The following is a 15,000-nucleotide window of genomic DNA, read 5'->3' as shown; positions in this document are numbered from 1 at the left end:
ATAGGTGGTTCTCAGGGAGATGATGAGGGTGAAGGTTAGGAGTGGGTGGGGGTGTATATAGGGAGCGAGTGTGTATCTCGGTGAAAAACATAACAATTTGTATTTTATTTTTTCGGGGGGGGGGGGGGGGGGCGGGGTAGGGGGGGGTTGCTTTATAGCTGGAGTAGCGAGGTAGAATGGAGGAAGGGGGATAAGAAATCAGTATTGATAGGCAGGATAATCCGATAGTGGAACTTTTCTCTGTCTTTAGTGAAACTGTGAGAGTGAAGACAAAGTGTGTGAGGATTTTAAGGCAGGGTGGAGTAGGGAAGGGAGGATGACAGGAGACAGAGGAAAGGGGGGGGGGTAAAGCTGAGGTTATGGATATTCATGGGTCTATTGCATTTAACGGTTTAAGGAAAGGCAACCTGATCCATCTGAAGCTAAAATTACCGAGACATTTATTTAGAGGCGACATGGGAATACACACAAAGCATTTCTGCAGACAGCTTTCGAGAGAATGTGTGCGTGTGTGTGTTGATAATGAGAACCAGAGGTGACAGAGTAAACCTTGAGGAGGGAGGGGGAGGGGGGCGGAGAGGGAGAGCCATAAAATACATTGATTGTTGTTGTTTGTTTGTTTGTTTGTTTGTTTGTTTGTTTGTGTGTGTGTGTGTGTGTTAGTTTGATTGATCGTTCGGTTGTTCACTTGTTGGTTCATTTCTTTCATTCGTCTCATATTTGACATAATTTCTGTATTTGTTGTCCCTTATTGCATGTGCATGTGCGGGTTTTTTTTTAAATGGCTCATTTGTTTCAATTATTAGATTTATTCATGTATTTTAACATTAATTTGTATATTTATTTATGTATGTGTATGTATGTATGTATTTATGTATTTATTTTTTTTATTTGCTTCTACTGAAGCAATGACAAGAGACATTGGAACGTTGATATGATCTCAAATCCATTATACAAAAGTATTTATCTGTTGGGGCATAAAACTTCCCATTGTTGGCGCACGTGTTTGACCGTCCTTTTTGATTGCCAGATTGTTCACTTATCATTCTTGTATTTGTTAGAGCCTCCTCGTGTAAGCGATCATGTAAACTATACCACCTCAGATTTGTCCAGGCTTTTACACGTGACAAGAACAAGTCGTGCTGATGCGACTCCGCACTGGGCATAACCGCCTAAAAGCACACATGTCCCAAAAGATGAAGCGGGGGCCCGGGTAGCTCAGGTGGTAGAGCACTGGACTTGTGATCGAGAGGTCGCTGGTTCGAATTCGGGCCGGGACGGACACGGGTCAACTTTATGTGCAGACCCAGAGACGGTATCCATCTCCCACCCCCGTGTCACCACAATGGCACGTTAAAGATCTTGGTCATTCTACCATAAGTGCAGATGGCTGATACCACCTAAACACGCAAACATCAAAAAGCCGTGAGGGCGTAAAACTCGAATCGTATAAACCAATTCATGTCCAATAATTATAGGCAATTAAGACCTGACGGACAATAAGCCCCTTAAAATTTACTCTTTTTTTTTTTTTAGATGAAGCTGGTCCCCTCCCCTACGTGCAGCTGTGGACTAGATGACCAGACCACTGAACACATCCTCCAGCGATGCACCATCCTTGGAGAGTCTGAGGAAAACCGTGTGACCAACTGCTGTCTTCCTTCACTGCAAGCTGTACGGAGCCGGAAAGGAAGACCTGGAGAAGACGGCATCATTCGTCTCGCTGTCCGGGCTGACAGTATAACTAGTGTGATCGACAAGAAGAAGAAGACACGTGACAAGAACACCTCTCCACTTGGACACATACCAAACATTAACAGTCCAACGGCTTTCTGTGGAGATTTGTTTTCAACTTTTGGAATGAATTTGGTATAATACATACGTCAATCTGCAAAATCAGTTCAGCAGGGGAACAAAATATGTCCAATATGTACGTCTTATCTTATGTTAAAAAACAAGAAGAGCAAACGCTCGATCGAGTCACTTTCGCAGTTCTGAATATTATATGAGGCATCAGATGGACAGGAAGAAATTGCTATTCACAACACAATGAGTCACGTTCACATAAAATTTGAGCCCGGTCACTTTTATAGTTTCCGAGAAAAGCCCAACGTTAAGTTGTGTGTTGCCGAACAGAAAAGGCTAGTTATCTCCCTTGTTTTTCTGATAACGTTCGTAAAAGGCTACAGATGTAAATACTTTGATGTAAAGAATAATCCTACAAAGTTTCAATCACATCCGATGAACTTTGTCAAAGATATAAAATGTCTAATTTTTCCTTTGACGCTGACCTGTGACCTTGAAAAAGGTCAAAGGTCAACGAAACCATCGTTAAAGTGTAGAGGTCATTGGAGGTCACGACTAAACAAAATATGAGCCCGATCGCTTTGATAGTTTCCGAGAAAAGTCCAACGTTAAGGTGGTGTCTACGGACGGCCGGCCGGACGGCCGGCCGGCCGGCCGGCCGGCCGGACAGACTAACACTGACCGATTACATAGAGTCACTTTTTCTCAAGTGACTCAATAAAAATGAAAAAAAATAAAATCTGGGCAGAACTGCGGTGGTATACAGGGCCGGACTAGGCGAAGAGGAGGGGGGGGGTTGCCAGTGGTGGCCCAGGGGGATGTCCCCCCTGGCGGCAGGGGCGGCTCAGTTCATTTTATGACTGGTTTTTTTCAAAAGTATATTGCGAAGATATGGGTGTGAAGGCGCGAAGCGCCGAGCCGACGGCGCGAAGCGCCTAGCTTGCTAGGGGGGTCCGGGGGCATGCCCCCCCGGAAAATTTTGAAAAAAAGGATGCAAAATGGTGCAATCTGGTGCATTCTGAGGATGATCATTACCAGTTTCAGGCAGCAGATTTTGTCACTGATTAATACCCCAAAAATTGAAACTCAATGTAAAATAAAGAAATGCATACCTCATTCAATATTTTTATTTTTTGGCTGGGGGGGGGTCCGGAAACCCTAGAACCCCCCCCCCCCCGCCCCTCGTTGTGGGGGTCAGGGGGCGAAGCCCCCTGAAGCTGACGGGTAGGTCATATTCTGAGATAGGAAAATGGTCGCTCCTTGCATGAAACGGCATAAAATAAGCAATAATAAAAAAAAAATTAAATAAGTAAGGTACATGTTTAGGCTAGGGGGGGGGTTGCGCAACCCCCATAACCCCCCCGGTAGTCCGGCCCTGGTATAAATGATCGTTTACATGACTGAGAAGGAACAATGCATCTGTCTGGTATTAGATGCAGCGAATCGTGCGTGCGGGCAAGTTCAATCCGGTTCTTCTTTTGTTATCAGGAGGTCAAACGGGACGATACTTTGTTCGAATTACTCTAACAAGGTATACCCGGGCACAAGCTTCTCTGTGGGCTAAAATAGATATTACACTCCGGCCTCAACACTGACATTAGGCTGGGTCTTTACTGTCTGCAGACGCAGAAGGTATGGTGAACAGACTGCACATTTTAACACCAAAACTGTCAAAATGTTAAACCCAGCCCACCGCAAACTGAATACAAATGAGCGGCAGGCGGGACAACTCTCAACAACCACAACATATGCTGAAGAGCTAATACACAAAATGCCTGTACTTTTTCTTCTTCACTTTACTCTTTCGCTGCTTCTCAGCCAAGTTCAGACGATCCACGCGCACCTGAGTCGGAGTTTATCTTCCTCGAACAAATATTTTCCACGCACACGCCGCGGCCTCCCAGCCGATGCAGCAAAAGCAACTATTGAAAGATCAGAGGGCAATGGATATTACTGGGGTACTTGTCTCATGCACCAGGACTATAAAATGAAACTAAATATATAAGATTATCCCAACAGAGAGTTGATTATCCCAGATACATAATTATATACACAACATAATTCATCTATTTTGGCATATTCATTTTTTTTAAAGACAGCCATCACACACACACACTCACCCTCATATTCATTTAATATTGCATAGCCTCATTTCTTTGTGACATATCCAGTTAAAATCAAAATTTTGCAGAAAAAGGAGCTTTCACACTGTCAGAATAGTTTTAACCCCCAACCCCTGACGCAGCTTATGTAAGTGGAACTATAGGTACGCACATCTGATCCAGAATTCTGCCCCAGACGTAAAATAAGCTAAATGTGGCTGCATCTCCAATGTTAAAGCTAAAACTCGGTCTGTTGCCATTTCTATCACAGCCAACATTAGGTTTAGGAAGGAATGATCTGCATAACTAATAAGTAAAACCTAAACCAACAGGTCTTCAGTTCATTCGTCATCATTTATTAAAACAAAATGTTTTGAATATATCACAATGTCCTGCCCGTCCAAGACAGGTTCCCCTATACTTTCACACAAACTCTCTCGCTCTCCCTCCCTCCAAAAAACAAGCCCACAACTTTGGAGATTATTAAGCAGACAAAAAGTGCGAGCAGCCAAGCACAAAGCAAGGGTGATAATTCAGTCATCGGAGAATTGTCTGCGGAACTCATCACCTCAGTTAAGGCCCTTGCCTGCGAGAGGCGCTGTGATATAATGGAGACAGGTGGCGCCCCCTTCTCCAAGCCCGGGGGACATGGAGCATAACCCCTGCAAGCAAATCGCTTCTTCGGCTTTCCTCGGGAGTTCTGCTGGAAATCTTTTTCGCAAGCTGGGAGAGGGTTTTCACTCTACTTTGTCGGATCTGTTTGAAGTCTGCGTACGAGGAAAATGGATTGAATTATAAAATCGCCGTGCTGAACTTTGAACAGTAAAACTTTGCACTGTTTTCTCAAATTGTGTTTTGGCTATTTAAAAAAAAAGATGTAATAAAAACGATAAGCGTAAATACTGAAATGTATGCCACTAAATGTGAAATGATATCTCATCCTTTGGGAAAATTAGTGGCCAAGCATTGGTAATCGGTAATCGAAGCACTAAACTTTAAAAAAATTACAACCAAGTGAGATAGAGCGCGTCAACAACAAAAACAAAGACGCCAAGGGAAGTAAGCACTCTGAAAATAAACAACAACAATAAGTGAGAGTTATACGGAACCAGTCTCTCGGCGACTGAGAGCATAAGAAGCATGGAATAAACGACTTCAATCCTCAATTATTATTATTATGGGGAGCTTATATAGCGCAAACCACAACTGTGCTCTCCGCGCTTTACATATTAATTTCTAACCCCCCGCGGGTTAGGGGGAGTCCCATATTGGTTGGGACTAGAAAGAATTTACCCGATGCTACCCAGCATGTCGTAAGAGGCGACTAACGGTTCTGTTTCTTCTCTTCTTTTGTCTTATTTCTGCCTTACCAGTCCTTTCACCTATATTTCCTTCCAAGAAAACTCTCCCTACTATTCCCTGCAGTTTTCCAATTCTTTTCTTGTTGTCTTATTTCTACCTGACTGGATCCATCACCTTTATTTCACTTACCAAAAGTCTTCTTTTCCACATCCTTATTTCTCTGCACCCCGCATGTCGTAAGAGGCGACTAACGGATTCTGTTTCTCCTTTTACCCTTGTTAAGTGGTTCTTGTATAGTCAATGTTTGTAAAGATTTTAGTCAAGCAGTATGTAAGAAATGTTTAGTCCTTTGTACTGGAAACTTGCATTCTCCCAGTAAGGTCATATATTATACTACGTTGCAAGCCCCTGGAGCAATTTCTTGATTAGTGCTTTTGTGAACAAGAAACACAAAACAAGTGACTCTATCCCATCTCCCCCCCCTTTCCCCTATCCCATCTCCCCCCTTTCCCTCGTCGCGATATAACCTTCGTGGTTGAAAACGACGTTAAACACCAAATAAAGAAAGAATTAATTTCTGCCGTTTGAAATGGAATTTTTTACAGACAGACAGACAAACAGACATTTTTTACACACAAAATATAACGCATTCACATCGACCAGCAAACTTCAAGCCTATTAGGCGAACATTCACCTTTCACGGCCTATTATTCCAAGTCAAATTACATTTTGAAAAAATCCTATCCAGTATTGGAATGCCTGAGTCGGTGAAATCACGCACTGACATACAAGTCAAGAGTGGAATATTAATAGGCCGCATATTTTTATAAAGTAGCCCCATGGTTTTTATGATAAATCGGTCTAATTGTCGTAGTTTATTTGTTTTATTTTGGGTGTTTTTCTTGATTTTTTTTCGGTTTTTTTTATTCTTTCCTTTGATTCCAGACCTTCTTACGACTTAACTTTTAAAGCAACAATTCATGAACGTCAAGCTTTTTAGCATTTTATGAGTACGAAAATGGAAGGAGAAAAATCGGAAATGATAAAATGCGAGAGAGGATACGCCATCTGCCATGAAATTATGAGGGTCTTGATTTAAACGAATGCCATTTTGCTCTGCAGTCATCAAGTGCACACACGGAATGATACAGATAACCTCTTCATATTTCAATGCCCTGTCAAGCATAAAGGTCTTCCGTGGGTGTTTAACAATAACAGTGACACAATCTGTAAATCAGAAGAGAGAGAAGGTTGGGGAATGCAAGGGGGGGGGGGGGGGTATTCGGAGAATATAGAGAGAGGAGGGAGGTTGGGGGGAGGGGGTGGGGGTGTAGGGAAATAGGGACAAAGAAAGAGAACATTGTACAACTAACTGCTACATGTTGAGAGAGAAGGAGGGGGGGGGGAGGGGGGACACCAAGTGCAGTTTCGTCCAGTTCTCTCAAAATGACAAGCTTCATTCATTCTTGATTTTGGTATAAAAATGCAAGTTGTTTCAAGAGCAAACGCCAGTTGCACACACGTACACACAGACACAGACACTGAGACACAGACAGACAGACAGACAGACAGACAGACAGACAGACAGACAGACAGACAGACAAACAGGCACACACACACACGCACGCACGCACGCACGCACACACACACACACGCATACACACACACACACACACACACAGGCACACACACACACACACACACACACACACACACACACACACACACACACACACACACACACACATACTCGCTCGTGTAAACTCAACAGCCTGTGCTGACACCTAAAAAAATTATACTGAATGTCAAAAAGTATACACTAAGTTGAAAAGGCAGACGAAAAAGGAAAAGAAAAAGAAGAAAAAGAAAAATAAGAAGAAAAAGACAGAAAAAGTTCTGATCAACCTTCCGTTAAATTATATCAAGATAGATTTTTCGTAAACTGCATTGGTCTGCGAAATTCGTCCCATGCACCATTGCGCCGATGTTCCATTTTCATGCTCGCAGGAGGCAGCCATGATAGTTGCGCGCGCAACCAGTTGATACTCCCTCCGCGCACTCAGCCCCAGCACTCACTCCGCGGGATGTAAACCCGCGGTGTGAAATAAGTCGTGAAAACGCTCTCATGTAACACCCCTTGGAGCGCGCTTCAAAGATCAATAGGTCTAACTCGGCGTTTTGTCAGGGTAGAAAAATCGGTGTTTTAACATGTGGGTAGTCTCTCGGTCAGTTTGTTTTCGAGTGCAATAGTTTTGTTGCGTCAGTCTTTGGAACAAGGGTTTATCGTTCTATAGAACAACTACAAAGGACAATATCTAAACAATTTCAGTATCAATAGTGTCATTTTGTGAAATAATTGTATAGAAAAAAAATTCTAAATTGCTGGGTATTTTTTTCTTTCTTTTCTTTGTTGTTGTTGAATTGTCCTCCAGCATTTATGTAAATCAGGGAAGATAAGAGATTTGTTGTCAGGCAAAGATTCAAAACGAAATCTTCTTTCAATTTGAGAATCTCTAATTTTGCTTTTTCTTATGCTTCTTTGTGTGTGATCTTTAAAGACAGACAGACAGACAGACAGACAGACAGACAGACAGACAGACAGACAGACAGACAGACAGACAGACAGACAGACAGACAGACAGACAGACAGACAGAGAGACAGACAGACAGACAGACAGACAGACAGACAGACAGACAGACAGAGAAACAAAGACTTACTCACAGACTCACTCACGAACATTTTGACAGAAGCCAGCTCTAACAATACCAGGTTCCTTGTTTCCATTGTCATTTCCCCGTCTTGTTACAACATGGACAAAAGATCTCACCCTTTTTACAGTGCACGCGAGAGTTTATCCACTTTGTAGTCGACAGAAACTGTTCGCTTTTTTGCGGGATGAGAATCCCGTTAAAAAGGAAATACCTTCGAATCTCCGACTGCGTGAGCGTGATTTGCAGATCCACCATTGTGGCAAGTGTCGTCACGTGGTTCCGGTCGATTTGGCGAGCTCAGCGGAGGGTGCGATAAAGCGAAAGTGCAAACATTGTGTTGCTTTTGTCTCTCTTGCCAAACGATCAAGCAGCACGTGTAACTTGCCTGATTTTCACGCTAGTCGGTGTAATCACCTCATTTGACAGCCGGTGACTTTTTTTTCTCTCCAGGCTTTTCTTTTTTGCCGATTTTTGTTCCTTCAAAAGTTAAACTGCAAGCCACTGCTTCTGTCTCTGTCTCTGACTCTCTCTCTCTGTCTCTCTCTGTCTCTCCCTGTCTCTCTCTCTTTCTATCTTCTCTCTCTCTCTCTCACACACACACACATACACACGCACACACACAAACACACACACACACAGACACAGACACACACACACACACACACACACACACACACACACACACACACACACACACAGGACAGCAAGAGTATTGAGATTTAATACTTCACGTGATTTTAAAAAGAAACAGTAATGTTTCAACGTTTTCATTGTGCAAAATCACATGTTGGCAACGTATATTACCTTCAAATGCTGTTGTGTAAAGTCACTACAAAGTCATCTCAGAGAAAAAACAAACAAATACTTTGTGAAGATGGCACCTCTTCACATTACCGGCACGGTTGGCCTAGTGGTAAGGCCCCGTGATCGGGAGGTCGTGGGTTCGAACCCCGGCGGGGTCATACCTAAGACTTTAAAATTGGCAATCTAGTGGCTGCTCCGCCTGGCGTCTGGCATCATGGGATTAGTGCTAGGACTGGTTGGTCCGGTGTCAGAATAATGTGACTGGGTGAGACATGAAGCCTGTGCTGCGACTTCTGTCTTGTCACGTTATATGTCAAAGCAGCACCGCCCTGATATGGCCCTTCGTGGTCGGCTGGACGTTAAGCAAACAAACAAACTAACAAACCTCTTCACATTATTTATTTTATTTATTATTATTTTTTTTTATTTTTTTTTGGGGGGGGGGGGGGGTAGGGGGGAGTTAGGGAGGGGGGAAGGTGAAGTGGGGAATACAGATGAGAAAAATGCCATTGTCAAGATTTGCATGAACGTCAATATGTTTCTTCTGTACCATATAATAATGTGAGGAACAGGTACAGTCGGAAAATTAGACTATGACACAGTAAAAGTTGGGGGCGGCAATAGTTTAAAGGCACAGTAAGCCTCCCGTAAACCATCACAGAGCTCCCCGAGCGTCTAAATACAGTACAAGCATACTTCCATTTGAACGCTCACCGAACGGGAACATCCTGGCTGCTTTCTGTCGAGCGTGAGACATTTTCCAAGAATTTATTTTTGTAGACTTGTTCCGTTAACAACAACGGCGCCTCGTTTTTGCGCTAGACCTAACTTTTAAAATCTAAATAATAAATTGACAGCTTGTTACACAAACATTCTTTAATCATAAAAGAATTCTTTTTTCATCAAGACAAAATCAGAACAATTCGAAGTTGTGAACGTTTAAAAAAAGAAAAGCCCGGAAGCAGGGTCACGCAAGGGTCGTAGCAGACGACGGCCGGTTTATCAGTGCAAATCGCCGTTCCTCTCAACAGTCAAAAGCCATCGCTAGAGTTCTTGTGAACCACACCCGTTGTTTCGTGCATAAAAAAACGTGCTATTGTAGATAAGCTCACGTCGAGTCGCATTCAAATGACTAACTATGACGACTGCATTGTGAAAAGGGAAAACTGGATCACACGGGTTCACGATGGCTCAGGGGTAAGATAAACCACGCAAAAATAAATTCTTTGAAAATTGTTCGCTCTTTACGGAGGGCACCTAGGATGTTCTCAATTGGTGAGTGTTTAAATGAAAGGGTGTTTGTACTGTGTGTAAAAGCCTGACCGTATCTGTGATGGTTTACGGGAGGCTTACTCTGCCTTTAAGGGCAGAGAACTGGTGCAAGCTTGACAAAAACACAAAAAGAAAAACAAGTCGCGTAAGGCGAAAATACAATATTTAGTCAAGTAGCTGTCGAACTCACAGAATGAAACTGAACGCAACGCAACGCAGCAAGACCGTATACTCGTAGCATCGTCACTCCACCGCCCGTGGCAAAGGCAGTGCCCGTGGAATTGACAAGAAGAGCGGGGTATTCGTTGCGCTGAGAAGGATAGCACGCTTTTCTGTACCTCTCTTTGTTTTAACTTTCTGAGCGTGTTTTTAATCCAAACATATCATATCTATATATTTTTGGAATCAGGAACCGACAAGGAATAAGATGAAAGTGTTTTTAAATTGATTTCGAAAAAAAAAATTTGATAATAATTTTTATATATTTAATTTTCAGAGCTTGTTTTTAATCCAAATATAACATATTTATATGTTTTTGGAATCAGCAAATGATGGAGAATAAGATAAACGTAAATTTGGATCGTTTTATAAATTTTTATTTTTTTTTACAATTTTCAGATTTTTAATGACCAAAGTCATTAATTAATTTTTAAGCCACCAAGCTGAAATGCAATACCGAACCCCGGGCTTCGTCGAAGAGTACTTGACCAAAATTTCAACCAATTTGGTTGAAAAATGAGGGCGTGACAGTGCCGCCTCAACTTTCACGAAAAGCCGGATGTGACGTCATCAAAGACATTTATCAAAAAAATGAAAAAAACGTTCGGGGATTTCATACCCAGGAACTCTCATGTCAAATTTCATAAAGATCGGTCCAGTAGTTTAGTCTGAATCGCTCTACACACACACACACACAGACACACACACGCACACACACACGCACATACACCACGACCCTCGTTTCGATTCCCCCTCGATGTTAAAATATTTAGTCAAAACTTGACTAAATATAAAAAGAAACAAAATAGAAGAAGAAAAATAGTTGCAACGAATATTTCACTACGTAAGACAAAAACGTCTTGGTGTAAAATGGCATAATACCATAAAGCTAAAATCTTCAAAATAGAATAATATCACACAATTGAGATTCTGATTTGTCCAGATCGACGTTTAAAAATTAGATAACGGTAGAGGTAACAGTAACTATCGATTAATATGTTATCGATGTTGAACGCTACGAATTAAATTATTATCTAAAATGTCAAATTTAAAATATAATAAACACAAAGTATCATCAAAGTACCTTGAATCAGTATACACAGCTCCTCCGAAAGCGGCGTATGGCTGCCTCAATGGCGGGGTAAAAACGGTCATACACGTAAAATTCCACTCGTGCAAAAAAACACGAGTGTACGTGGGAGTTTCAGCCCACGAACGCAGAACTTAAGAAGAAGAAGAAGAAGAAGTATACACAGCGCCAACAAGGCTATACATAAAAAGAGAATCTGAGGTGTCAAACTAAACAAAACAAAAAACCCACTAATTTTCACAAAAATGACTATAAAGAGTACACACCACACAATGAAATACAAATTGCATGCGTAATGTCATGGCCTTGTGGCTGTAGATGTCAAATATGTCCTTCAGTGAAATGTACATGCATATAGGCCAGTTATGTTATTTACAAAAGGGTACAAAGGAAACTTGTCATTTTTTCCCCAATGAATTCTGATTACAAATCAGTCCTACCTAAACCACATGAAACTTTAAACCCAATTGAAAATTATTTGTTGATTTTTACTCAGGCGATTTGTATAATTATATTTGTTATGAAAAATAAAGAATGCACACGAAAATACAACGTAGGATGTAAAATTTATGCAGAACCAAAATAATTGTAAAAAGTAAATACTTTTTAAAATGGGTGTTCGTTTCTCACGTTTTGCAGTTACAATACAATGCAATAATACTGTATTATCTAGTTCGTTACAAACATACATTATAACTTTAAAAGTATTTTTGTCAAAAACGAAACCGCGTGGAATGACATGGCAGAATGAACATATTTATGAAGCCACATAATTTCAAACCATATCAACCAGCTAAAGAGTCGTATATATAGTTTTGCAGATCCTGAGATCACCTCAAACTGAGCTGCGTTCTCTGAATGAGTATTTTGATGAAATACACTCTGTGGGTGGGTCGTCATAGTGCACGTTCAGTCGCTGTTCCTTTTACAAGTTTCAGTGCACTAGCTTTACAACATCAAGAGAAAACAAATTCGATTATAATAGCTAAAAACGTGGTGGTTTCTTTTTACACCTGCGAGTACACATTTACCACTAAAATAGTCGAAACAACACAAACGTATATAACGCTATACTGTACATGGTATTCAGTTTTGCGCCCAATGAAATTTAAGTGCAAATACGAAAATCATATTTAAAATTTCAGCCAATACAATCAAATGCAAACTTGTGATATTCGTGTGTGCATCCAGAAACGAATCAAATACTCAATACCTGCACACCTTACGTACCAGATGTCTAGGAACATGCATTTCCGCGCGGAGGGTTTTTACTGGCCAGCGCAGCAAAGAGAAAGAGGGACATTTTTCTCGGGCTCGCGCGGCAGCAAGCATGTCTCCATACTGTATTCAACTTTTTGGCTTATCTTTTCAACAATTATAGGAAACGCCTACAAACCTACAGCCTATAACAAACAACACAAACAAAACATAGACAAACATTTTAAATACAGACCTATAGTGTTGCCAGACTGGGAAAAAGTAAACGCAAAAAGGCAAAACTTCTGAGACCTCGAGTTTGCGAATCAGTCCCCGGGTGCCTCAGCCTCAGACATGAAAAATGACGACATGACCCTGACAACGGGAGGCAATAAACCACATACCCATCCGATTATTCTCCCCTAGATTCATCATCCTCTTCTCACCCTCAGACCCACCACAACTCCCACCCTCACCACCACCCCCATCACCGTCACCACCACCCTTATCACCATCATCACCACACTTACGATGACAAAACTTGATGTCAGGAACGAAGACCACCACGGCTCGTTCAAGACCGTGACCACTGTAGGTATTGGTGACCAGGACTGTGTCGGACTCGAGTTGTCCTTCTTGAAGATCGTCGCAGCCTCTGACCACGACGCTAACGGGGATCCTGTGCGGTGCCCCGCGAAGCGCCTGGATGAAGGCGGAGTCAGGTTTGATTGGCAGGAGGGCTCGCCCCACGACCAGCACGTCTCGGAACTGTAATTTGTTGCCTTCTTTGCCTGAAAAACAAAGAGAGAAGAACAAAGGATTAGCTGTCAGTTTGGAATGAGAGCAGAAGACTCGGGCGCCAGACAATTACTTGGGGAAGAAAGTACCACCCACCTTCTTTGTCCGGATTTACCTACCTTTTTATATTTTTGTTATTTGTTTTGTGTGTATGTGCTCTGATTCACCTTCTAAGGGTACAATTTGGTCTCTTTTTTTTTAGAATTAACAAAATGCGCTCTGCTCAGTAAAAATGAGAATAACTGAAAGAAAGTTTGGGACCTCACACCGATGAAACAAATATTTGTTGCTACAACTTTTTTATTTTTTTTTATTTTTTTAGATAGCTGCACGTGTTTCCAAGAATCTGCTCATCAACTTTGGCGGACAGTATAATAATTTATTCCCCCCTCTGCTTCTTTACCTCTGTAAACTTGTAGAGCTAGTTATTTTTCGATAATGACCCAGCAACCAAACAAATAACGACCCAGCAACAGCCTGAATCCTCGATAGTGCAATGGGTTGAGAAGTTGTTCTGTTTCGGTACTACTTTTTGCGACTGAAAAGTTCCGAACGCTCTAATGTACGAAGTATACATCTCTGGAGCAAACAATACAAACATACCGCATTTAAATTAACAACTACAGGCCTGAACACATGAATCTCCATATAAAATCCATGAGTTCGGTTGTTTTCTGAATCTAGATCTGCCGTGCTCAAACGTTCATCACAAGCAATTTCACAAGGCAAGTAACTCATACTTTGTCTAGCGACAAGAGTAGTTCCCCTTCTTTTCACTCAGTTTCTTCGACAACAGACTGCAATCCGACGGTCAGTTTTCAACAATATTTCATATACAGATCACACGCAACCAAATGCACACATCTCATCAATTTAAACAACATAAAGCGGTTTCATACACTATTTTTCCCAGAAAACTGAACTTCATACAGTTTTTAACGTTGGAACACGGGTGCAAAAGTTCGTCTGCTAGTCCCATTTGACGAAAGAACATTATCCTAAGCGATACCAAAACATATACAGAACACACAATATCTGCCTTTGCCGCCACAGCAGAATAACAGCATATCTGTGTACTTGATTTTAGTCCAAAATAGGAAAACTGACAAGAAGTGTTAACAGAATGGAATGATTTGCACGGAACTATACAACCGCGCATTAATCGATCGCCTGCGCAGGTTGACTGGTTGAGTGAATAGGATTCGATCAACCTTTCGCAAAAAAACCTCCTTTTTTCTTTGAATAACTGAAGAAAGGAGGAATAGAGAGGTTACACACTTCGTCTCAGTGATTATAAAAAATAATGGTCTCAGTTCGCGGTCATGAAAAAGCTCGCTAAAGCTCGCATTTTTCATGATCCGCTAACTTCGACCATTATTTTTAATAATCACTGAGACTCGGCATGTAACCTCTACGTATTGATGGCGATATCATGCAGTTTATCATTATAGTGTGCGTTTTGGTTTGTAAACAGCAAACAAGTGTATCCACTGGGAAAATAATCGGCGAGAGAGAGACGGTGAAGGAAAGAGAGAACGAGAGATGGGGGGCAAGGTGCAGAGAGAGAGGGGAGTAGGTGCAGAGAGAGAGAGGGGGGTGTAGGTGCAGAGAGAGAGAGAGAGAGAGAGAGAGAGAGAGAGAGAGAGAGAGAGAGAGAGAGAGAGAGAGAGAGAGAGAGAGAGAGAGAGAGAGAGAGAG

General features: G+C 41.8%; 1 protein-coding gene across 1 annotated transcript in view; it reads right to left on the bottom strand.

The window, feature by feature from the left end:
• Nucleotides 1-9,170: 9,170 nt before the first annotated feature.
• LOC138962646 (uncharacterized) overlaps nt 9,171-15,000 on the bottom strand; it is a 17,942-nt gene continuing 12,112 nt past the window's right edge. Inside the window, exon 10 of the mRNA XM_070334546.1 lies at nt 9,171-13,295. Within this exon, the coding sequence (XP_070190647.1) occupies nt 12,853-13,295 (443 nt within the window). The 3' untranslated portion in view covers nt 9,171-12,852. The remainder of the gene's footprint in view (nt 13,296-15,000) is intronic.

The sequence above is a fragment of the Littorina saxatilis genome, linkage group LG3 (assembly GCF_037325665.1).
Source record: "Littorina saxatilis isolate snail1 linkage group LG3, US_GU_Lsax_2.0, whole genome shotgun sequence".
Taxonomy (NCBI): domain Eukaryota; kingdom Metazoa; phylum Mollusca; class Gastropoda; order Littorinimorpha; family Littorinidae; genus Littorina; species Littorina saxatilis.
Note: the sequence above shows the minus strand (reverse complement) of the source record. Positions and strands in the feature narration are given on the sequence as shown.